A 26,631-nucleotide genomic window follows, 5' to 3' on the forward strand; every position below is an offset into this window, starting at 1 on the left:
TCTGCAGACATGGCCGAGAGCCCCCAGCGGGCCAGGCCGTGCATGAGACTCCAGGGCGCAGAGATGGCTGGACACAGTCCTGTCCCTGAAGGTAGTGTTCACCGTCTACACCCTCAGTCTTCAGCATGGAGGGCTAGCGCTCCATGGGGGGGGGGGGGGGGGCAGGGTGATCTCAGAGCCTCGAAGTCCTTACTAATAAAAGAAGAAAGAAAGTAAACCCTCCTGTTTATTAACACACTGTTCGACAACGACAGCTCTCTAGAGTTGATAAAATAAATAAGTGGCAGTTGAGGTGTTTGCTTAAAATTTTATGATGAAAGAACGTGGTCAAAAAAGTCTGGAAACCACCAGCCCAGATCTACCACAACAGTGAAAAGTGGCATCAAGCAAGAGCTGATCTTTAGAAACAGAGGGGAAGAGGTGATAGAAAGATTTCCCAGGGGAGGGGCATGTGTGTGGGCTCAGCGTCTAACACAGGGCTCATTAACTGTGGCCTAAATAATGAGGGGAGAGACATTTCAGCTCCCAGATGATGAATAGGGGCGTGCCTGTTTATCCTCTAAAATCTGGAAGATACCACCATTTAGTTTGAGACCAACGTGGTCAGTCACCTCTACCCAAATCCCCCTCAGTCTTTGAAACATGCCACGCTTATTTCATTGGCCTTGCTAGTAATCACCAAGAAATCAGAGCCTTGGTTATTCAGTTCTGTATTGATGACTTTCCTATGAGGATAGAATGCATAGAAGCTGAGGGTTTGGGGGTCGTAAAGCAGTTTGTTCTACTCAGTGTTATTATGCGGTGGGCATCTTCAAACACCCAGGCAGTATTGTAATGGTTTCAACTGTAGTTGCTCATTAAAATTGCTCAAAAAGCTCCTAAAATACCGTACGCTGATGGCCGAGCCCCATCTCTCTCCAAGGAAAACAAAAGCTTTGCAAGAGGGACCCAGGTATTTTAAAAGCTCCACACTTGATTCTAATGTGCAGAGGAACGGAGAACCCCGATCTATGAGTCTTCTTCAAATAGTGTTTCCAGAGCTAGTCACTGAGGTGTGGTTGTCACAATTCTAGCTGTATCTGTAGAGCACTGGGCCTATTACTTACATAACATTTTTATTTAAATTCACTTCCTTTTTAACTTAAAACTTATTTAAAGGAAATGTTATATCTCTTCCATGAAAAAAAGTCATTACTCTTGCCACCATTAGAAAGCAACCAGAATAATAAGTTGAATCAAAATAAGGTAAGGTCGTATGATTCCAGCTGATACCTGCTGCCTCTCTTTCTATTAAAAATGAAGATTAGCAAATGTTAGATGTGCTCGTTCCAAAATGGAAACTTTCTCATTAAAGTTGTCAGAAAGAGTGATAAGAAATGGTAAAGGAAGTAAGTAGCTCACTGTGTGACTCACAATTATGAAATGCCATTTCCCTGCACCCCCAATTTGTACCCTTTGGGAAATGCCAGCCTTGGAAGACACGGACATGCACCTGGGGGGAGAAGGGGAAAGCTACTTTCTAGGCAGTCTCTTGGCTGTATACCTTTCCTAGCTGACCAGACGTGATTCTGATCCAGAATAATAATTCTTTTTCCGCCTTGATAATTCAGGGGGTGGGAGAAAGGGTGAAGGTAAGCCATAGTGATATATATATATATATATATATATATATGGCGTTATTAGAGTGAAGCACAGATTGGTGGGGAAAGACCACACACACACACACACACACACACACACACACACACACACACACAGAATCGAATAAGATAAATTACAGATTTATTTAACCAGGGCTACCGAGAGCTCCTGGAAGTGAGGGGCCCACAGAGCAGGAGAGCAGATGGAGCATATTTCAAATGAACTTCCCACTGCACCTGGACCCCCAGCTGAGGGGCTAGCTAGAACCTGCAGCTCATACTTTCTGTACAAGGGAGGATCATGGTGGATGTGGGAAGACTAATTTCTTGCCTGTCCACAGGCCCTGTATCCTTGGGGCTTCAATCAGTATGCAGGAAACACATACACCAGACATCTATGTGCTTCCATATAAGGGAATGTTTAGAACAGTCTGCTGGGCTATCTGGTTAGGCCCCATCCCCCCATGCCTTTTCCACCAGAAAACCAGAGTGGGGATTCCTGTGGGATGGATGCTCGACCTCCCGTTTTTCAGCTCCTTTCTCCACACCCACTTGACAAAGACAAAAGCATATGACATTAACAATTAGTGTTATTTATTTTCTTGTTGCCTAAACACGCAGAGCAAAATGTTACTTAAGAAAATATTGAAAAAAATATATATATATTGTTCTGAGATTGGCTTGATGATTTCCTTTAGGAAATCAGCTAAAAATGGTACATAACTTTTCACCCAGAAACAGACCCTAAAGGTAGAGTCTTTTGTTTTTCTACATGAATCTGACACGTAGGGTCACATCGACCCTGTTTTTTAAAATATGTATTAATATCTTGAATCTTGATGGCATCCTTTAGCCAAGAGAAATCAGCTTCCAGTGAGCCTCACAGACTAAATGAGTTGGGAATACTTACGTTTGTAGTGTTTGCTGGAGATCTCTCCTGGTCCATCAGTTTTAAATTAAGTATGAAACCAAAGGAACATTTTAAGACTGCAAGCCATGCCAAAATAAAATAGTCATCCCTTGAAGAATTTTGATGTGGGTTACAATAAAATAGTTTTGCATCCTGACTAAAAAGCTCTTCACTTTTACCTGCTCTGTTGACAACGGGCAACTTTACATTAGGTCTTAGTTCTCATTAGTCATCTAATGATTACTTCTCTCATTACCATAATACATTAGTAGCTGTCCTAAGGAATAGGAATAAGAAGCATTAGTGTGACACTTGGTAAATCCAAAAGTTACTGAATAGCAATTGTCACTCAAACAGGAGCACAGCAGTTCCCAAACCAGAGACTCGGGAATCATTAAAGTCTTTTTTTTGTAGAACAATTGCTTTTTCTTCACTCTTTAGAAAACTCATCATGGTTGGGTCCCGGTTCCAAAAGAAGCTGTAAAAGAAACACGTTAGGGACGGAGCAAATGTTAGTATTGACTGCATATTATGTGATATTAAGAATGTTTTTTACTGGGGGTGATCATAATTCTGAGGTTACATCGGAGGACATGCTTGTTTTTAGGAGTTGCCTGCCGAAGTATTTAAGGCTGAATAATGCAACCGCTTCAGCTTACTTTCAAGTGATTTCAGTAAAACATACAGCGTCAAAGCAGTTATGGCAGAATGTTCGCTGGGGCTCTACATCAAGGGTAGAAGGATATTCAGTGGTCTTTCAAATGGTTTATATGTTTAACAGTTTTCATATCACAAACCTGAGGGTGGGGAAAGAGAAACCACATCATGGAATCTGAAAAGCTCCGAAGCAAAAGGGTCACTGTGCAGACAAGGTCACAAGAAGGAAGAAATGTGATGAGCATTTGCTTTTTTTCTGGCTAGTTGGTGGGATTTATTCTTGGTTACATGTGCCCTAGGTCCTTCTGACCTCATTTTGGAAATTTATAGAGGCCTCTGCTAGTGCCGAACTCAGTCACGACTGTCGTGCTGCCCAAATGTTTGATTGACTCGCAGGAAATAACAGTCCAGGATCATGGAAAGGCACGTGAAGCTGGCCAGTCCAAATGAGAAAGAGGCCACATGGGCTGTGTGAGTGGCTGCACAGCTCACCCAGCACATCACACTGTCAGCTTTCCCACCCCATGGACATTCACTTTAAGAGGAATGTTTCAAACCCAGCTTCTTTGAGGGTCCCTGCCTTTCCATTCTTGCTAAGGGTGGAATTTACTAGGAGGTAAAGCATTGGCGGGGGGTGGAAATGGCAGAGCTGATTTTCCATGCAGCAGCAAAAGGACCTTTATACAGCTATAAATCACATCATGTTACTCTCCTGCTTAAAAACTGAGAGGTGGTTTCTCATTGTATTCCTGACTCCCACCTTTGACACGTGAGGCCCGAGGCCCGGAGAATCCAGCCATGCCTACCCTTCCATGACTGACGGATACCCTGGGTGATACTATTTTGTCATCTCTGCTGGAGCTCAATCCCCTCCCCCCAAAAAAACACAAACCCTGAAAAGATGGCCTCCTTATCTCCAGTGAAAACAGAGTGCGCTGAGACTCCTGGACACTCCCCACGTGTCCTGACATTCTGGCAGTGGAGCTTGTCCTGCTTTGGTCTTCGCGAGGCAGCTGAAATGCCCACTGCCTCTGGGTCGGATGCACAGTCCTACACAGCCAGGCAGTAGAGGGAGACACAGGACAGTAACTGGGTGTTATTAACCATACATCGGTTTCAGCTTCAAGGCGGCATGATGGAAGGAAGACCGTGGGCCTTTGTTTCAAGGAAAACTCAGACTGGATTCCATTTTCTTTCCAGTCCGTGAATTTGCTGATGTCACATTGCAGTGATTTGCAATGAACATAGTTCCCTGGGGCCTTTGCTATTGCACTGGCCACATTGCAGGCCCAGCCTCTCCCTCCCAACACCCAACATTTGGATGTGCAGGCCAGTGGTTCTGCAGGAGCTGTGTTCTGGGGGACAGGGTCCACTGGGCCTAATGACAGGGAAGGGAAACTCAGCAGGTGAGGACCTTTACCACCCAGCAGGTTCTAACTGGCCCCTTAGAAGTTTAAAATCAGCATTCCCAGCTTGAGACTTGCTACAGGCACAGGGGGACTCATGTCTTTGTCCCTCTCAAGAAAGACCTATGTCCCACCCAGTGCTACAAAACTTGGCAATGTTGCAGAATGAAAGAGGAGGAGAAGGTCGAGGTTAGGAAAGATGATTGTCCTTGGGCCCCATGGCCACTTACAGATCAGGCCAGGTCTAGGTAGCAAGAGAATCCTGTAGGTCTCAGCTCCAGCTTATCACCTGTTTCTTCATTTAGTAAGAAGTATGACTGTATTTACTTAGGTTCTGCCTATATCCGAAAGAATACACAGAACTTTACAATTAAAGAAATGGTGTCACTAAGTCTAGAGACCATTACACAGAAGAAGACCAAAAACAGGTATCAAGAGGCAAAGGAGATGGGCAGGGTAAGTTACATCGGGGCTGTCTCAACCAGAACTCAAGTTGATTCCCAGGTGCTCTACGGGAATAGGCATATCGCTGAGTTCAGAAATCCTGTGAGACTCTGGGAACGTGATAAAATCCTCTGAGCCTTCGTTTCCCACCCCACAAATGCTGGGGCTGAGTAGCTTCTTCATAGAGTCTTTGTATTAAATGGGGTGATGAATGTGACGTCACCAGAGATTAATACACTGGTCCTCGGTTACCAGGCGTCCCCTTCCAGCCTCTTTCCACCACAAGTCACCTGAGACCCCAGAACCTGGCCCCTGACTGCCTGCAGCTCTGCCACAAGCGGCAGCAAATGATTTCCTGCTCTCTACGTCAGCGATCTTATCTTTGATCTTATCTCTCCTCTGTCTGCTTTGCACCTTTCCTGCCAGTTCAGAACCCTGTGCATCCTCTCCTGCCTGTCTCAAACCCATCATAACCTCATTCCCCCAGGTCTGTGTTCAGCACACACGTCACCAAATGCCTGTTCTCTGCAAGGGATTTGCTATCATGTCTCCGAACTCCAGATTGTCGATGCCCTGGGAGAAGTTGCTGGCAACTTCTGTCACACCTAAAACCCACCCTGTTTTATTTCCCAGGCACAGGTGTCCTTGGGTTCTTTTTCCCCCACTAGATTGTAAATTTTATTAAAATCTAGTTTTTCCAGTCTTGCCTGTCACCCATCATGTTTCTTGCAGCGTCCAGGGCCCTTTCATGCCCGTGGAGCACACCTAGCCTTGCACTTGTGTATTTGCTGCCCCTGGTCAGTTTCCATCCTCATGCTGATGATTGCCAAGTTCAGATTCCACCCACCCACCAACTCTGCGGGGTCCCAGACTTTATAGCTAATTGCCTTTTAGACATCTTCTCTTAGAAGTCCAGACATCAGAAATTCACATTGCCCAGATTTGATCTCAGCTTCTTCCTGCCTGCAAACCTGCTATGTCTTCCGACCCTGTGAATGGCACGCCACCGGTGTCATTTGCCTCTCTGCTCTCACAATTCATCTGCTGAATCTTGGACATCTGCTCCCTCCTCTCCATGTCCTTTGCTACTACTCCAGGCCCTACTGTCTCTTTCTTGGACTATTCCAACACCCCTTTTGCCTTCTTCCAATCCTTTCTTTCCAACTTGCAGCCAGAAGGTGAAACGGCAGATCTGAACATGCCATTTCCCTGATGAAAACAGTCAAGATAGCATCCAAACACTGAAGCGAGGCTCGCAAGACCCTTCCTGAGCTGCCGCCTGCTCACCCCTCCTTCCTTGTCTCATGTCACCTTCCCCCAGTACTGAAAGCTGCTGTCAGTCCCCCACCCATCATGGCCCCTCTTTCTTTTGGGCCTTTGCAAGTGCTGTTCCCCCTCACCTGTCCAACACTTACCCTGGTTCAGGTCTCAGCTTAGCATTTCCTTCTACAGAAAGCCTGCCCTGTCATCCTCCTGGAAATCGGGATTGGTTGCCCTTCTTATGTATTCACACGCCCCCCGTACACACTCCAATTTTAGAGCTTACCAGAATTGCCCGTTTACTTGTTTTCCTCATCATCTTGGTAAGGAGCATGCATTAGATCTGCTTCACTTACTATTGTATCTCCAGCACCTTGTGGGGAGACTTGTGTGTAATAGATGCCTACTATTTGTTGAATGAGTGGATGGATGGATGGATGGATGGATGGATGGATGGATGAATGACTTAATTTCTGCTCAGACTATATCCTAGTCAGAATTTGGCATTTCTTTGTTTGATCTCTAGATAGTATTATATCCATGTTCTCTATATTCCTCTTGTTAGTTTCTCATATCAGATAAAATGCAGGTTCCGAGTATGGCTGGTCCCTCCGAGAAGTCTCTCTCTCAGTCGGTGTTTGCATGGGATACAAAATACTGCTCTGATTCTCCATCAGAAGTGCAGGCTTCAGGACTCTGGGCTGGGACTAGATTAGACAGCTTAACCTGCAGACATCTTGGTGGAGGAACTGAGTGAATAAGGGCTCTGGTCAGTGTTTAAAGAAAACCACTGTATGCTGGAGGGGCTTGGAAGACGTCTAGAGAGTGAAATTTGAATGAGTCTTTGAGGAATTGATAAGACTAAGTGTAAAATTTTGGTTTTGGAGGAATTTATAGGTATAAGTTGACCACAAGTGGCCCAGTTATTTACCTTGGAATCACACCAGCAGATCTTCAAAAATGTGTTGCCTGCAAAGAAATTATTTACACAAATTCAGGCTAGAGGTTACCTCTGGGGGTTGGGGAACAGAGGTATCACTAATTTCCTGTTTCTTTGGCCAGAAGATGGCTCAGGACTCTTCAATCTTTCACGTATTCAAACTGTATATATATATATATATATATATATATATATATATATATATATATATATATATGTCACAATTTTTTAAGCTTAAAGAATGTTAGTAGCTATGACCAAAAACCCAGCAAATAAAGCAACAAAGGATGTAATCCTATCAGATATGAATGAAGCTAAAAAAAGTCTGGTGAGATTTTAAGTAATTTTCTCCTGTTTCCATTTTTGATAATTTTACATTTTCTTCATGACATGTACGTAAAATGGGAGGGAAATGGTTCAAGCGTCCTAGGGCTTTGGCTGCATGGACTGCTGTGGAAAAGCAGTAGGTGTCGGAGTGAGGTGGCCCTGGGTCTCGGTGTCAGCCCCACTGCACCTGTCGCTGTGTGGACCTGGTTCTGGAACTTCCCCTCCCTGAGAGCCTCCATGGCCTCGCCCATAGGTTAGGAATCGTAAGAGCTACCTGACAGAAGGTTCTCAGGTATAAAGTATACAGTGGGTACAAAGCACCTAGCAAAGGAAACACTTAGGAAACACTCATTGCCTCCCCTTCCCTGAAGAACAAGGTGATTATGTTGCTACAGTTCTCAGTTCTAACGAAGGACCTGAGAGACCGTGTAATCTGACCTCTTCATTTTGTTCCATTTACATTGTTCTTAATTGCCCGTGGTGACAAAGCAAATAATATAGATGAGCTTATGATTAAAAAAAAAAATCCTTCTTGGCTCCACTGCACCTCTTCCCACCTGCATCCCAGTTCCCAAGACAAGCTATTCTAATCATTTCCATTTCAAATTCTCCTAGTTACCTGCATAATGCTTAGTAATACCAGGCGGACCCCTATTTCTTAATTAGCAACTTTAGACAATACTTTATCGACGCCCTAGTTGGAAAGATGAGATTTTAGCTCATTTACGTCTCTCCTCACTCTTCCTCTCAATATTTGGTTGTATTACTTATTGCTTATTCTGTTGTTTTCCTTTGTAATCAGAGATCATATACTTACACCTCTATTGCTTCTTTTGGTAACATTATTTAGTATCCTGATTCCTTTCCAGAAGATGGGGAAATTAACACTCCTGACACTTTCACTCCTACCTCTTGTTAGCTACACTTTTACTTTATATCATCATAGCTGTAGTTTTTGTAGCACTTGTCTTTTGTCCTGTACCTGTGATTTATCAAATGTAGCCTTAAAAAAAAAGAAAACAAAACAAAAACATACATTATTTACATGATTAAACCTATACGAATAGCGTTCCTTGCTGGGCCAAGTGGCACGCTAGGATTTCATTTCCTTCGCTCTGATTCCAGCATCAAGACCCCAAAAGCTCCTCATTTTGAAGCTAAGAATTAATTACTTCCAGAGGTTTTTGGGTTTTTGTTTTTTTTTTATTAATTTTTAAAGTAATACATGTTCAGTGTAGAAAGTATAGTAAATACATACAATTCGGAGAAAAACAGGGAGGAAGGGAAAGAGCGACAGAAAATAAGAAACACATGAAAATCCCATGACATAGAGCCTTTCTTAACGTTTCACATAGTTCATCCATAGTAATCAGTAACACCAAAGAAGAAACACGTCCCTTAGTGATAAGGGGAAACATCTAGGCCTCTGTAAGAAAACCCAAAATAGGAGATTCTGTTCTAAGTCTCAGTTCCTTTACATATCACAGACATTCAACTTTTATTAATACTCTACATACTTATGAGCATTTACTGTCTATTAGGCACTGTGCTCGCTATTGGGAATGAAATATGGTCAAAAATGGACATTGTGCCTACCTTCATGAATGTTCCATTCCAGTAGGGGAGGTAGACGTCAAGTAGTGACATTTGGCGTGAATAATACAGATGGAGTTCACATGCTGGAAAGGAAAAGAACTGGGTTCTTTGAGGACACAAAACAAAGGAACCTGCATGGTCAGGGAGGTATTGAGGGGGTCCTGGAAGTCTTCCACGTAGGAATGACGTTTGAATTGAGATTTGAAAGAAGAGTGGGAATTTACTAAGCAAAGGGAGTAGGGGAAAGAGATAGGTTAGGGAGCCCTCCAGAAAGAGCAGGAAAGTCTGTGATGGGTGCACAGATGGTGCATTCAAATAACAAAAAGCTGCCCTGGCTGGAGCAGAAAGAGCCAGGAGGGCAAGGGGAGAAGAAACCCACTCTCTGCATGTCACAGGCCAGTGGCTGGATGAGTCGCTGGCAGACTGAAGTGTGGCTCCGTTAGGATAGGGATTAAACCAGAGGGAGGTGGGCCCACCATGGAAGCGCCCACCATGGAAGCTTGTTTAGACCCCTGACACAGGCCTTGGTGTGCTTCGAACTGAACTGGCCATGTGTATCAGTCGCAATGGCCTCAGCTAATGAATGCCTTCCACCAAAGGTGTGGCCTTGTGTGTACCCACCTCATTACGCAAATCCTCTAGGGAGCTCCCAGGCAAATGCTTTCCCACCTCTGTCAGGAAACTACAACCCTCTCTCTTTCTTCACCTTCATTAACAAATAGCATCATTGCAAAGTACAGAACACACAGGAAGCATGCCAGAAGGAAGCATCCCCAAAGAACCGATGGGACCTTCCCATTTGCAAACTTGGGGCGGGGGCGGAGTGCTGAGGGGGGTACATGGAACACTGCTGTCTCCCCCCAAGAAATCTGAAGTGGAAGCTCATCAGGTAAAATGAATAAAGCAGGAGCGTCGCCCTTGTTGTAGAGGACTCACAACCTTCTTCCCTTCCTCCGTCCCCTAGGTGGCTCCCCACGTCAATTTTACTCATGTTAACAAAATAGGAAGCTGGTAGTTCATGCAATGGGCAGCTTCTGTAGTAACAAGGCACGTCCAGGAGCAACTGAAACTTTTCAAAGAAAACAAGAAAGATAAGAAAACCTGGCAGTGAGTTTAGGTGTACCAGTTCTCTGCTTGGAATACTTCAGTAGTTTCTCATTGCACTTCAAATAAAATCCAGACTTCATACCATGCCTACGAGGCCCCACATTATCTGGTCCCTCCCTACCATTAAGGTGATTCCTTGTATCACTGTACTCCAGTTTACTCTCTGCCCCAGGGCCTTTGCACTAGAATGCTCTTACCTCATACCTCCCTCACTTCATTCTGGTCTCTATTCAAACATAGAGAAAAAAGATTTTTTCTAACCACCCTCTCTCAAGTAGTCACTTCCTCATTCCCAGTCACTTTCTAGCTTATTACCTTATGGTGTTTTATCACTCTTTGAAATTGTCTGATTTACTGGATTTTATCTGTCTCTGTGAACTCGAATATAAATTCCATGAGTGCAGAGATCCAGTCCAACTTGTTCAACATCATATCTAGAAAGCCTAGAACAGTGCCTGGTGCTCAATACGTGTTTGTTGGACGAATGGATGTAGTAGTATTCTCGTACTTGGAGGATAGTCATGTGGATAAATCCATTCATTTATTCATCTAAGAAATATATGGTATAAGCAATATTCATTCGTTTAATAAATAACTATTGAGAAACTGTTATGTCCTAGGCACTGGGAATAAGAGGCAAAAATAGAGATAGCATCCCTGCCCTTAAGGAGATCATGGCATTGTGGTCAATGTGGAGAGAATCAAGAGACATGAGGACCAATTGGTCATGGGAAGTGAAGAAGAGAGAGAGAGAGAGAGAATGAGCCCCAGGTTTTAGGATTGGGCACATGAGGAGATGATGGTGCCATTCTCAGAGCAAAGGAACCCCAGGTGACTAGGGGAGAAGAAAATCAGCTTTAAAAATGTTGAGCTGTGACATATCCAAGTGGAGATACCCAGCAAGGAGTTAGACGTCCGAGTCTGGAGCTTGACAGAGAAATCTGGCTGGGAATGCAGAGTTGATGAATCAAAGGCAATGCTTGTAGTCCTAGGATTTGGTGAGACAAACCAGCTAGACTAAAGTAAGGAGGAAAAAGAAACAAAGTGGGATCTTGGACAAAACCAACATTTAAGGAATGGTTAGAACTCAAACCTGCAAAAGAGTCCAAAAAAAGAGAAACCAAAGTGATGGAAAACAGCAGAACTCATTGTCATAGTAGCTGAGGGAGGACAGAGCCTAATACCTTAGACATTCCGTGACATGAGGACTGAAAGGTATGCATTGAACGTGGTGACAGAGCAGTCCTTGGTAGTCAGAGCCTTTGCCATGGTGCAATATAGCTGCACATATTTCTGTTTGCGGGGGGAGGGGGGGTGTCTGCAGAGTAAAGACTGGGAAATGGAGAGAGGTGGAGAAAACTTGTAAGAGACTCGGTCCTGAAAGGAGGAGAGGGATAGAAGGGTGGCTGAAGATACTGGCTAGAAAAACACATTCAGTGATACTGTAAAGAGCAGAGCAAGGATCTTGATTGGAAACTACTGGAGGGCAGCTGTGGCTTAATACAAAATCACAATTTCTCACCATTAGAGTTGTTCAAAAATGGAACAGAAGTACCGCCTCCAGAAGCACTGAGCTCTTGGTTACTGGAGGCATCCAAGAATAGCCTGAATGTTATATTAAAAAAAAGAATAAGGTGTTCAATCAGTAATCTAGGCTTCTACCACAAGAAACTAGAAAAACAAAAGCAAATTAAACCAAAAGCAATCAGAGGGAAGGACATAATAAAGAAAAAAACAGAAATAGGTAACGTCGAAAACGGAAAAACTATAGAGAAAGATGAGTGAAACTAAAAACCATTTATTTGGGGGGAAAGAATCAATAAAACTCATAAACCTCTAGCCAGACTGACCAAGAGAAAACATAAATGACCAATATCAGGAATGAAACGAGGACATCTCTATCGATCCCACAGACGTCAAAAGGATAATAAAGGTATACTGTTATACAAACAACTCTATGTCCATAAATTAAACTTAGAAAAAACCCCAGAACTCACTCAAGAAAAAAACTGATAACTTGTATAGGCCTATATCTACTAAAGAAATTTTATACCTAGTTAAAAAAAAAATAAGAAAACCTTCCAACAAAGAAAATTCCAGATGCAGATGGTTTCACTTGTAAATTCAAACATGTAGGGAAGAAGTGATACCAATTCTGCACCATCTCTTCCAGAAAATAGAAAAGAGAGGACCTCTTGCCAACTTATCTTATGAGGTCGACCTCATTCTAATACTAAAACCAAAGACATTTGAAAAGAAAAATGCAAATCCCTGTCCCTAATAAATATAGAGTAAAACCCTCAACAAAATATTAGCAAATAAAATCCAGCATTAGTTAAAAGGATAATGCATCGCAGTAAAGTGAAGGTTATCCCGAGAATGCAAGGCTGGGTTCATCATTCTAAAAGCAATCAATATGACTCACTATGTTAAATTAAAGAATGATCTGAATGATCAATAAACTAAGTTTTCAGATTATATGATGAATCAAAGAATCTAAGCTTAGACATAGCAATGATCTAGCAAAGATCTAAGTGAATAAGACCAAGTTATCTGATCCATTGGTTAGGGACAAATAGCTGAATTAGGAAAGGGGGGACATTTTCCCTCTGGCTAAGAAACAGAATTGCGTTCAGATCTGGCAGGTCCCTAGACGAGGTCACTTGTCTTCCCTCGAGGATGGATCTGGAGGAACAAAGGAGTTTGGGGCTTCCCTTCCTGGGCAGGTAGCCTACTAGGTTTCCAGGACGGCCATGCTCCACCCAGGCCTGAGTAAAGAAAGCCAACGACACTCGCAACTCTGATTTTCTCAGATGCTTCGGATCCAAGAGTGTCAGAGTTGAATGAAGTCTGGCTCTTACCTAATACAAATCCCCACCATTTAAAGAGAAACCGAAACCAGTGGAGGGTGGCTTTTTTAGGTCCCCCTCTTCAACCCTCTGTTCTGAAATCCGGTCATCATGAGCTGGTCCTGGGACAGCAGGCTCATTAGACCCCTATCTTTTGGGCCTGTCCTTCCCCCCCCCCCAAAATAAAAACACGTTTCCCTCCAATTTCTGTAGTATATGTTTGCTTGTAAACTTTTATGTATAACAAGTCACCCTCAAAACCTATCTGTCCTGGGTCCTTGTCACTCTTCCCCCACTAGTTGGTACCTGGTGTGGAGAAAACAAACCAGACACAGGCCTTTACACAGAATCTTCCCGGATTAGTGGCTTGGAGGTTCAGCCCAGCCCAGGCTTTGAACCCACAGGCCTCACAACCCACCAGACAAACACAGCCTGGAGCCCGTCATCTCTGCTTCATTTCGTTGTCATTCGAATTCTTCAACAAATGCCTTATAAGATTATAATGACAGTGTATTGCACACTCCTTATGTGCCAGGGACTTCTCTGTGAGGTTATACATTCTCTCACTTAATCCTCACAGCAGCACATTTAAAATAGGTACTGTTCTCATCCTCACTTTGCAGATAAATAATTAGGCTCAGAGAGATTAAGCAACTTGCCTAAGATGCCACAGCTTGTAAGTAGACAAGTCAGGATTTGAACCCAGGTCTGGCTGACTCCAGTGCTCAAGTTTTTAGGAATGAAAATTCTTCCTGGTTTAAAATGAAAATATTTTTTTCTTTCTTCCCCTCCATCTCTGTTTGCAGTCTCAGGAGGAAGTCTGTGATTTGCTCCATGCTGCACCCTTCCAAAATATCTTGCCACGAGTCTACATCAAAGGTGAGAAACCACAAAGAGCAGCTTAATAGCCAACTTGAATTTGAACTTCTTGCTCACTTAATCCCAATAAACTCATATCAGCAGTCAGAAACGGAGGTTAAAGCTTTGGGAAGCTATTGAAAAGTCACAGAGTATAGAATTGGAACTGGTACTCCAGGCCTTATTCCATGGTCCTGCTAGAACATCCCTAGTATTTTGCTGTCTAGCCTTGAATCCTTCAAGTGATGGGGAACTCATCACATGCCGAGGCCAATGATTCCATTGTTGGACAGAGATGATAGAACATTTTTCCTTATAGTGAGTCCCGATCACACTTGCCAGAACCAAGGAGAACAGTTAGTTCGACGTACTCCATCCAAGTTTTGGAATACAAATATGTCACCAGGTCCTCTGAGAGTTGTTTCTTCCCCAGTTGCCCGGTGTGTCCTGAATCTCAATCTCTGCCTGCTGCTCCTTTTACAGAGGGGGAGCGTCTGGAAGTCCGGATGAAACGCCTGGAAGCCAAGTATGCCCCACTTCACCTGGTCCCCCTGATAGAGCGGCTGGGGACTCCTCAGGTATGAGCCTTCTATCGTGGACACTGAGTACTAAAAGGAGCTTTAGAGGGAGAGCGTGTGGTCCAACCCCTTCGTTTTACGGGTGGAGAAACTGAGGCCCAGAGAGAGGAAGAGAATGTCTAACCCCACGGGGCCTGCCCGTGGACCTGAATTTCTAAGGTCCTCTCTCCTATGATCATAAAAGGCACGCTCTGCAGAAGGCAGCCTCTTCTCTCAGAAAACAAGGCAAGTATTTGGAGCACACTGAAGAGTCCGCTCTGCCCAGGGGTGTCACACTGCAGGGGTGTCACACTGATGAGCAGCCGTAGAAGGCCCCCTAGCATGCCACCCACCTTGCTCTGAAAACATGACTAAACATTTGGGTTCTTTGAGTCATCCCAGAGAGAATTCAGATACTGTGGAGGGCACACGTTCTGTTTTGGTCTTCAGAGCTGAACAGAGGAGATCCTCTGAAGATTTCCTTTTAGGGAGAAATCCCCCAAGCCAGCAGCATATAAATGTGTCTGCCCCGCTGTTGGTGTCATTGTACAAGAATCTGGCCCCTCGCACCCAGGGTTTGGCATGTGTTTCCACTTCAGAAGACTGTGAATTCCTTCCCTGTTCTGGTGAACACCATTTCCTTGGGACCGATAGAAATCTCAATTTGTCAAATGTTGAGTATATAACAAACAAAAGCCTAGACAGTCTCCGGGAGGAGAAATGCCAGTTTTATAATTCTCCCAGCCCCCAAGGAATACGTCCCGAAGACCAAAAAAAAGTTAACAGTATTAACTTCCAATCTAGATGGGGTTCAGGGGCTCTGTAATGCAGGGAGACCCTGCTTGCTGCGCCATTTGTTGTGCCGGGCGACCTGCGGGGTCTCTGCTCCCGCTCCCCACACAAGAACGCAGGATATGGTGAGGCCAAAAAGGAACACCCACGGAGCCATAGATGGGGGAGTCATACCACTATATTCTCGCTGGCAGCATCCGCCTTTCTGCAATCCGCTCTTGCTAGCCCAGCCACCATCTTCTTGCTAGCCCCCATTTTTTTTTCTCTTTCTGCTAGCACAGCCACAGCAGTTATATTAGTGGCCAATGGCTCACTGGTTACAGCTGACGGCCAACTAGCCACAGCTGATGGCCATGCAATCACAGTTGATGGCCATTTACTACCTGAGCCAGCACCTGTCTATGTGAGGCCGAGAGCCTGGAAACTCCTTTTTGGGGTTCTGTCCCCACAGACTCACATAAGATCTAGGTCAGTGACAGAGAAATTCTGCTACATCTTTAAAGTCAGGAGGTTTTAACAGTCCTGCATTGTTTGCATTTGTTTCTGGGACAAGTCGAAATGACCTGATTTGTTGCCCAGTGCTATCGTGGAAAGAATATTGTGGCAGGGGATCCAAAGACAGGGATCTTTGTCCTAGCCTCACTCCTCAATTGTGATAAAACCTAGTGCTAGACATTTAATATCTTAGTCTTTGTTTTCCCATCTTTAAAATGGACTAATAGTTGTTTTACCTCCTTAGTTGAGCTGCCTTACATGGTCATTTCTATGGACAAATAAGTAAAAGTCTTCCAAAAACACAAAGAATTATATAAAGGAGTACTGAGATACTATTTCTCCTGCAAAGGACACTAGATATAATCAAAGTACTCCATGCAGAAATTTATTTCACATACTCATATGCTTTTTCTATTCCTTTGTTCACTCAGAAAAGAATGGCAGATAGAGAAGAGAAAAATCCCCCACTGGCTGGAATAGAAAAGAAATGGATAAAATTTATGTTAAATCACACACACACACTCACACACACACCACCACCACCACCACCACCACCAGAAATCGGGGGTATTTGCAGCCAATAATTTATAATATACTTTTTCAGAGCAAAAAGAAAATGACAGAGACACCAAAAGAAAAAAGGACAGGAAGGAAAACTGACAACATAAAAAAATATAAATGGCAATAAACATAAGAAAAAGTGTTCAGCCTTACCAGTAATCAATGACATATAAACGAAAAGAACAGGGTACAACTTTTCATCTCTCGAGTTGGCAAAGAACTTCTCTTAGTGATAATAGAGTATTGGTGAGGGTACAGGGAACAGACTTCACACAGATAGATACACAGTGTTCAGCTTTTCTTGAGAGTAGTTTGCCCCTTCATAGCAAATGCCTTTTAAAATACTAATCCTCTTCTAGTGAGGAGTTCTATTTGTAGGATTTTATCCTAAGAAAAGAACCAGAGATAAGCTCAAAAAGTGTTATGTTTAAGGCTGGTTTTTTAAGAGTTGGCTGTAATAGTAAAAATTTTTAAACAATGTAAAATAACCAACAAGAATAGAGGACTAAAATGATGTCTGTCAGTGACCATTTTATGTAGCCATTAAAAAATCATGTTACTGAAAATATTAAAGGAAATGGTTTTTTAGATTTCTGATATCTTAAGAGAAAAAAAGCAATACAGATACTATGGTCCAAATTTTATTAAATACAGATGTATATATACCCTCACATACATAAAAATAAATGAACAAATTATTCCTCAGTATTTTGAGAAAGCTCATCTCTAGTGAGGTTTATGGGAGATTTTTATTTTTTTATAACATTAAAAAAATTTTTTCCAGATTTTACCCAGTGACTATATTACTTTCATAATTCATAGGAAAAACTGTAAGGGTGAGCACTTTTTCAAGGAAAGGACAAAGCTTCTAACCGTTTCAACCAAGGCCCCTTTGTCTGGCTATACTGCGGGGGGGGGGGGGGGGTCGTCAGCAGAAGTCCAACTCTGTCTGCAGATTTATAAACCCCCTTGCTAATGTTTTAATCCCCCCACAATTGTCAGGCCCTGAGGATTGATTCCGAATAAATGCACAGGAGACTAATTAATAACCCGGAACTCTGTATTTATTAATGTATGAAGGAGACTATTCATGACTCAAGAACAAATACAGATCCCGTATTTATTTCCTGAGCATCTTCGCTGCTCCAGGCAATCTGAAACAGAGAACCACAAACTCGCCTAGTAGAGAGCTGCCCGATGAGAACAGAATCGAGCAGTGGGTTCAGGATTTTGTAAGACATGTTTCTAGCGAACTGGGGCAAATTGAGTGGTCCCTTCTCTGCTCAAGCGCTGTCTTTCTCTGCCCATGGAATCAAGATGAGTCACTGCAAATCAGGGTGCCCTCTCCTTTCTGTTTGAAACACATGGTGTCAAATTCTTCTTCCCCAATCCACGCCTTTTTTCCTAGACTTCTTTCAGTTTATAGTTGTCATGACAACTGCACTCCTGGCCACATTCCTAACAGGCTCCAGCAGTGGTGTTTCCTGATTTATTTCCCTCTGTGGATTAACTCAGAGGCTGTCCTCTTTTGGGGGCTCCAGGGCAGAAACTTGCAGCCAGAAGTCAGGCAGGCTCCCCCCCAGGCACCCTGTAAAATGAGCTCTCTAGGGAGACCACCCACTGGGGACCCAATCCCATGAGTGCCCTATGGACCTCTGTGTCTGAGAAGCCAGCCCTCTTTTGCTTTGTCTCTAGCTTTGGAGACCTTTCTTTGACCTTAGATTTTAGTATCTATCTATCTTACTTTGCACATGGCTTTTGAGATCTCTATTCCTAGATATTTTTACTCTTAACGCAGACGGTAATATATTTTGATGTATTTGTCTAGCCAGCTGATTATTGAGATGCAATAACCAGAAGGCAGATGAGGAGCCAGTTTAAATTATTAATAAAGATCATTTACAGTGGTCAGAGGACTTCTAATTGGAGGACATAATTCTGTAAAATAAGTGCCAAATTTTAAAAGAGTAACATATGCTCGTTGTAACACCATTCAACTGTATAGAAGTATTTAAAGTAAAAAGTGAAAATCTCACCCACTTCTCCAAGCTCATCTGCTCCCACAACCGATTTAATCCTTCTAAAGTGTTTTACACACACCCCCACATCTATTGTGTGTGCCTAGCTGTGGGATTGTGTGTTGTTGGTGTCTTTTAATAGGACTGTAGTATACATCCTTTTCTGCAACTTGCTCTTTTCACTGAACAATTAAAAAACCACTGATCCGACTACCAGGATTTAGGTCCCTGCTTTACCACTCACGGGCTGCCTCTCTGGACGTCAGTTTCTTTATCTGTAAAATGGGGATAATAATGTCACCTCCTTCGTGGGATTGCTGTGAGGAATAAATACTTATCAAGTGCTTAGACTAGGACCTGGTGTGTTACACACACTCAGTGAGTATGAGCCAGTAGAAGTAATAGAGTATACTAGCAATAGTATCATCTCAGTTTTTTCCATGGCTACAAAGCATTTCATTCATTATATGGGTAAGTCAAAAAAATTTTTTAACTATTCCTCTATCAATGGCTTCTTAGATTTTACCTACCATAAGACTTTCCCGCTTTTGCACTCAGGTTTGTAAAGTTAGTACCCTACTCTAGGCAAGATATCCGTTCTGGCGAATGACTTCCAGGTGCAGCCAGCTCCAAGGTTTAGGAATCTCTGGTGAGAAGTGGAAGAGGAGGTCAGAGATGTAGATAGAAGGTTTATATACCCTTCCGTTTCCAGCAAATCGCCATCGCTCGGGAGGGTGACCTGCTGACCAAGGAGCGGCTGTGCTGCGGCCTGTCCATGTTTGAGGTCATTCTGACCCGCATTCGAAGCTACCTGCAGGACCCCATCTGGAGGGGCCCGCCACCCACCAACGGCGTCATGCACGTTGACGAGTGTGTGGAATTCCACCGGCTGTGGAGTGCCATGCAGTTCGTCTACTGCATTCCCGTGGGGACCAACGAGTTCACAGCTGAGTGAGTACCCCTAGGGAAGACACCCCCAACCTGCTTGTTTCCTCCGAGAGGCATCAGCCTACCAGAACCAACCAGAAAGATGGACAGGGGTGGGGTGGTCTGACAACTGTTTATTGAGCACATACTATGTGCCAGTTGCTGTGTTAGGTGCTGGACATACACTAATGCTGAACAAAACGTGATGGTTCCTGGGCTCATGGGGATTACAGGGCCTATGGAGAGACGTCAGGCACACCGAATGAGGCAGCGTTGCAGCAAGGGCAGCACAGGGGACGGATGCCTCAGAAGAGAGAGGAACGGTGTATCGGAATTGGATGTACACACCAGAACTGAGCCTTGAACACTGCTGGGATTCAAATCTTAGAGGGGAGAAGGGACCGTCCCAGGAAAGGCAGCAAGTGGTTGGAGGCAGAGATGAAGCGTATGTGTGTGAGTGTGCGCCCTGGGGACTTGGGACGTCTTGGGGCCTTTGAATGGGCAGCAGGGAGCCCTGGTGAAGGGTTGGCATGAAGAACCTCACTGCCAACCTCATGTCCCCACAAAAGTGCAGGGTTCGTAGAACAGAGAAAGCCTTCCTGGCAGAGGTCAGGCCCTAACTCGTGCATGGTAGCCTGCCTCAGGAGGCCCCTGCTCCTGAAAAATGGGGGGGCTTTCAGAGTAACCCAAGCCTGTCCCCAGAGGAGACAAAGGCAGAGCCCAGGTCTCTCTCCACTCACCCAGCTACACATCCAGAGCAGAGTAGTGAGGGAGGCAGACAAGGCCTGTCCTCAAGGAGCCAGAGCTCTAGAGACAAAGCCCGTGAGGGCCACAGAAGGCTTCCCGAGGAAGTGGTGTTAGCGCTGGGCTGGGAAGGCTGTTTCCAGCCACTGCTGGGCCTGGGCTTTGCAATGGGGAAGCAGGGAACCTGCCCAGTTTGAGCTGCGACTGCTACTTGAGGACAAGGAAGTGAGCAGAGATGACCCTACGGCCACCCAGACTTCCCCAGTTGCTGTTGAGAATTGGGGGTGGGAGGGGGTACGCAGGCTGAGCTTTACCAGCCCCAAGAGTTCTCAGCCCCTGCCCCACACCGGCAGCCTCTGTTTATGTGCCCACTGTGCCCCACCCCTGCCTGCTCAGCCTCCTCTGGCCAGCTGGTCTCCTGGTTTGAATGGGCCCTTCTCACAGGTGTTCCCTGACTCCTTTATGGAGCCAGAACAGATTCTTCTTTGACTTGCCTGAAACAATCAGCTATGTAAATCGCAAGGACTGGGTGAATGTCTTCTTTCAAATTTGTCTTCTTCAGAGGTGATTTTTTCTTACCTCAGTGGGGCAGCAGGTTAACACCTTTTTGTGGGTAGAAAGGCTTGTAATATAACCACAGTCCCTGGAACAAACAAATCCATGCTCGCAGCTTTCCTTGTACCCATTTTACAGATTGGTCCAGAGATGGGCCTGCTCACTCACTAGCTGTAGTCCTGGTCCAAGATGAGGACCCCACCCGCTTCCCTCCCCTGCCTCACTCCACTGCCACCTCTCCCTGCTTCCAGGCAATGTTTTGGTGATGGCCTGAACTGGGCTGGCTGCTCCATCATCGTCCTGCTGGGCCAACAGCGTCGCTTCGACCTGTTCGACTTCTGTTACCACCTGCTGAAAGTACAGAGGCAGGACGGGAAGGATGAAATCATTAAGAATGTGGTAAGCAGCTCATGGCTGGGGCTTGGGTGATGGGGCCAGGCCTGACAAGCAGGCTTTCATCTGAAAAGGCAGGTGAGCTGCTTCAGGAGCCAACTCCCCACACTGCAGGAAGGTACAAAGACACTCAGCAGCTAGGGACCTCCTCGTAGGAAACCATGAGTCACTTGCTCAGAATGCACTGGGATGAATCAGGTCACCCCGCAGGGCAGGGCCAGGCTCCAGACCTGAAATACACCTTCCCTGTGCCAGGCAGACTCTGCTGAGGCTGGGTCCTCATCTCACAAACTTTTTCATTGAACACGAGAGTTGTGCAGGCTCGGGCGTGGGGTAAGCAGGGCTGCTGTGGGGGCACCGAGAAGGGCTGTCTCAGCCAGGCTGAGGGACAGGGAAGGGTTGGCCCGAGGGGGCTTCCCATACAGGTGCGGCTTGGGCTAAGTCCAACGACCAGCAGCAAATAGCCAGGCAGAAAGTGGGTGCAGGGTGGGGAGGATATCACAGATAGAGGGGACAGCTGGAGCAAAGACTCAGGGACATGGAGATGTACGGCTGGAACAAGGTGTGGGTCTCCGGGACCAGCTGAGAGAAGGGGGCAAGAGCCACCTCATCAAGGCGTTTTTTGCCATTGGGGTAGAATATACGTAACATAAAATATACCGTTCTGACCATTTTTCAGTGTATAGTGGAGTGTATTAGGTGCACTCACATTGTTGTGCAACCATCCATCTCCAGAACTTTTTCAGCTTCTCAAACTGAAGCTCTATGTCCTTTTAACACTAACTCCCTATTTTCCCCTCCCTCGAGCCTCTGGTAACCACCTTTCCACTTTCTGTCTTTGTGAATTGGACTTCTCTAGGTGCGTCATACAGATGAAATCCTCACTTAGCACGATGTGTTCAAGGTTTACCATGTTTTAGTGTATGTCAGAATTTCCTTCCTTTTTAAGGCTGAATAATATTCCATAGTATGTGTGTACCACATTTTGTTTATCCATTCATCCATCGATAAACACTTGAGTTGCTTCCACCTTTTGGCTACTGTGAATAATTCTGCTATGATCATGAGTGTACAAATATCTGTTCAAGTCCTTGCTTCCGTTTCTTTTGGCTATATACTTAGAAGTGGCATTGCTGGATTATATGGTAATTCTACTTTTAATTTTTGAGGAATCGCCATACTGTTTTCCATAGTGGCTACCATTTTATATTTCCACTAGCAATGCATGAGAGTTCCAATTTCTCCACATCCTACCCGACACTTGTTATTTTCTGGGGGTTTTTGGTAATAGCCACCCTAGTGGATACAAAGTGGTATCTCATTGTGGTTTTAATTCCCATTTCCCTAATGATTAGTGATGTTGAGCATGTTTTCATGTGCTTGTTGGCTATTTGTTTATCTTCTTTGGAGAACTGTTTGTTCAAATCCTTTGCTCACTTTTTAATTGGGTTGTTTGTTTTTTATTGTTGTTGAATTGTAAGAGTTCTTTATATTTTCTGGATATTAATCCCTTATCAGATACATGATTTGTAAATATTTTCTCCCGTTTCATGGGTTGCCCTCTCATGCTGTTAACAGTGTCCTTAGATGCACACAAGTTTTTAATTTTGATATAGTTCAGGTTATTTTTTCCAGTTTATTACCTGTGCTTTTGGTGTCTCATCCAAGAAATCACTGCTAAATTCAACGTCATGAAGCTTTTTCTCTCAGATTTTTTCTAAGTGTTTTATAGTTTTCTCTCTTATGTGTAGGTCTTTAATCCATTGCGAGCTAATTTTTTATATAGGGTATAAGGTAAGGATCCAACTTTTGCATGTGCATATCCAGTTTTCCCAGCACCGTCTTTTCTCCATTGAATGGTCTTAGCACCCTTGTCAGAAATCATTTGACCATATATGAAAGAGTTTATTTCTGGGATGTCTATTCCATTGGTCTATATGTCCATCTTCATGCCAGTACCACACTATTTTGATGACTGTAGTTTTGTAGTAAGTTTTGAAACTCACAAAGGATTTTACAGCCAAGTAACGTTTGATTTCCAAACTGTTGGAACCCACAGAAGGCCTTTAAACAAGAGAGTCACATGATCATTAAAGCATTGGGACCCTGCACCCCAACCTCTCTAAATTCCTCCCTTGCTCTCCCTTTATTTCCATATCCTCTCTTCCCACCCGTAACCTACATGGCCCTGTCCTTTGCAGCCCCTGAAGAAAATGGCAGACAGAATCAGGAAGTACCAGATCTTGAACAATGAGGTTTTTGCCATCCTGAACAAGTACATGAAGTCCGTAGAGACAGACAGTTCCACCGTGGAGCATGTGCGCTGCTTCCAGCCACCCATCCACCAGTCCCTGGCCACCACCTGCTAGGCCGACGGTCCTGCAAACCCTCAACCTGGAGGAGGAGAAGCAGCAGGAGAGAGAAAGCCACAGCCACAGCCCTGCAACAGGGTCCAACTGGACAGTGTATGGGATGGACCTGGAAGCGAACAAGCACCTCCCCAAACACATGTACACCTCCCGAGGGCTGGGCCTGTGCATGCTTTCCCATGACATCTCCATGGTTGTTTTTCTGTAGTGTAAATGAAAACAAAAACAAAAACAAAAAACAGGGCAGTATGTGCTTTTTTTCTTTTTTCCCTCAGCTGTGTTAAGAGCCCTAGTTACACCCTTTCTCCATCTCACGACCCCAACCCACATCCGTGGTTGCTTCCCAAAACCTCCTCCCAAGACACCTCCTGCCTAGCACCCACGTCGGACCTCAGAACTGAAGATCAGAGATCAGAAAAAGAGTGTAGCCATGCCCCAACATGTCAGCCTGGCCTGACGGGCATGCCTCCACTTACCGGCTTCTTCGCCTCCTCGGGCTCCCTTCCCCCATTCTTCCAGGTGACATCTGCTGCTCTGGATGCCAGGGATTCTACCACCAAGAGGACTCCTGGACCAGGTGCTGAAAGCCATGGGGAATGGAGGACAGTTTCCTGGTACTGGCATCATGATAGATGGTGTTGGCTCTGTGCTTTCATAGGCTCCCCAAACCACACCTAGACGCCCCTCTCACAGCTCTCCTAGAGAGAACTCAGAAATGCATTCCCATCGGTATTCCACTGAGCAGAATGAGAGTAGGAAGACAGTCAGGCCCAATGTGCAAAGAGGTACTTATGAACACAGCCAGGAGTCCCATAGCCCAAATCGGAAAGCTGTTAGACCACCTCCTCAGCTTGATTGTGAGATGGTCCTGTATTCATTAAACACATACCTAGTGAACACCAAGCTACACAGGGCGACGGACGCTGGGAACGCAGCACTGAACAAGTCAGGCGTGCCCAGCCCCCAGCCCAAAATAGGGACCATGCCTTTGTACAGACTCTCTCATCAAGGAAAACTCCCATGCAAAAGAAAATATGAAGAGGTTATTTTAACAGAAGCCAGAAACATAGTGGGGTCAGGGAGATAAAGAGTATAAACACCTGTCAAGGAGCTTTAGTGCCAAGATATACCTCCCAAAAGGCATCCTGTTTTAGTGAATCAAGACTTCCATTGTCCTAGAAACAGAAAGATTCTTGGGACATTTTATCTTTTGCTCTTAACTTCTCAATGTTCCTTCACTTAGATTTTGAGGCATGGGACAGATTTTGAGGTATGAGATAGGCATAGCTCCTTCTAGTTCCCAGACTGGACCAAAATTCCTTGCAGAGTCTCCCCCCAAGCATGGGGAGACAGGTTAGAAGGACAGTGAATGTCCTTTAGAAATGAATGTCTCATTACAGAGCACCTCATCCTCAAAGGAAGTCTGTAACCATGAGCTTGTAATAAAATATAAAGCGAGACATTTATTTCTCTATCCCTCCGCCCCAGTCCAGGAAGGAAAGGAAAAGAGAGAAAATAGAACAGTAATGATCCCCTCCCTCAGGGCGGATGGATGGAAATGGTTACCATTAATCAGATGGACCATTTTACCCCCATGGAGAGAGCGCAGACGTGTACATAGCAAGAGGTGTGTGTCATACACTCATGCTCACCAGGGAGGAGAGAAGTGGGGCTCACCACATGTGGTCCAAAGGCCTCGTACATCAGGGCTTCCTGAGATTAGCACATTGGATGCTGATTCCTGCCCCGACCCCCTGAGACCCTCCAATTCTGCCCCTGTGGGCGTAAGGTCTAGAGACCTGCGCTCTCCACAAGCTCTCTGAGTTGTTCCCTTGCAAATGGAAGTCTGAGGACCGCTGCTGGAGAGATCCACTCCACTGCTAACCTTGGGCTTTGAACCCCTTCTGAGCCATAAAAGAAAATATTTGTAGGAAAGTGGTTCAAGGTGGAAGGTGGGAGATCCTCCTGTCTGGAGGTGCCACTTGATATTCTGATTTCTTCATTTTTCCTCTTGGCCATAGATATATCCCACAGGCAAACGGAAAGGGTTCACCACATGGTAGAAATACACAATAGAACACGCATTCAAATCTGACCTAGAGTCTCTAAGTTCCAGAGCCTTCCGAATCTTCAGTTCTGTCCAGGAACAGTAGCTCTTGCAGACAGATGACCAGCCCTTAGGTCCTAGAGAGCTTTCCAGATCCTTGATCGTTGCTTTTATGGAGATTTGAATCATCCATTGGACGAGATCACTGTTTCAACAACCTGTCCCTCCCACCCTGCATTCCTAACCTTGAATTTGACCCTCTGGGTGGAATCCCATTGTCCTCAAGAGATTCGATCCTGGTAAATTGAGGTCTTCACCTTTAGGAGAGACATTTCATTTCCCCAGCTTGCCAGCAAGATCTATTTAATAAACACCGAACAGGTTTAATATTCTTTCCTCCCTGGTATTACTGCCCCCGTTTTGATTTTTTTGTGTGTCTAAGAACCAGGAAAAAAAAAAATCTTAGGTTTTAAAAAGTTTTAACAAAAATCTGTTTCAGAAACTGTCAAATGTACCATATTTGTATTAAGAGTTGTTGGGGATTTTTGTACAATGAATTTACATTTATTTATGGTGACTTCTATTTACGCTTGTGATCAAATAATGATGTTACATTCTTAAATCCTATTTGCTATGCAGCTGAAGATGATATTTTGCTTTGTATTTTGGGGTACCTACCTGTGGTGAGTTGATAAACATTCCCATCTTCATTAAAACTGCTCCCAAACCTGTGAAACCAGCCTCTTGGTCATGATTCAGGGGCGTATTCCTGCACTCGTGGATCTGCCGAAGGCCACGTTAAAACAGGACTAGGAAACCAACCCACATGGAACGGAAGAAGATAAAGAGCCAGTAGGTCAGTGCACCTGTGATGATTTGGTTTGCTTTCTCGCTGAGGGAACTATCTCTTTACAAATTGACTTGTACTGGACAAGATAAAGGAGATAGTTCCTGCCCTTAGGGATTTCATAGTCTCACCGAGTGTAACTCTATACCCTAGATCCCTAGTTTGAAGAAGAAGGGGAAGTAATACTTACTGGGTCCTGATGTGTGCGGGCATGATGCTGAATCCTTTTTATCTGTCCCTGTGACTCAACCCCACAGTCACGTTATGAGTTACATCCCACCTTTGACAGAGAGGCTGACAGTGTGTTTATTTTCACGTAGTTCTGGGTCGTA

General features: G+C 44.6%; 1 protein-coding gene across 6 annotated transcripts in view; it reads left to right on the forward strand.

Annotated features, from left to right (window-relative positions):
* Positions 1 to 26,188, forward strand: part of CYFIP2 (cytoplasmic FMR1 interacting protein 2) — a 110,526-nt gene extending 84,338 nt beyond the window's left edge. For all 6 annotated transcript variants that reach the window (XM_088798760.1, XM_019740295.3, XM_019740331.3 and 3 more), the window contains 5 exons: positions 13,943 to 14,015; positions 14,478 to 14,572; positions 19,130 to 19,368; positions 20,895 to 21,042; positions 23,238 to 26,188. In XM_088798760.1, coding sequence (XP_088654886.1) covers positions 13,943 to 14,015; positions 14,478 to 14,572; positions 19,130 to 19,368; positions 20,895 to 21,042; positions 23,238 to 23,405 — 723 coding nt within the window. In that variant the 3' untranslated portion in view covers positions 23,406 to 26,188. The remainder of the gene's footprint in view (positions 1 to 13,942; positions 14,016 to 14,477; positions 14,573 to 19,129; positions 19,369 to 20,894; positions 21,043 to 23,237) is intronic.
* The last annotated feature ends 443 nt before the right edge of the window (positions 26,189 to 26,631 follow it).

This window comes from Rhinolophus sinicus, chromosome 5 (genome assembly GCF_057876585.1).
Source record: "Rhinolophus sinicus isolate RSI-liver-muscle chromosome 5, RSI-T2T, whole genome shotgun sequence".
NCBI lineage: Eukaryota > Metazoa > Chordata > Mammalia > Chiroptera > Rhinolophidae > Rhinolophus > Rhinolophus sinicus.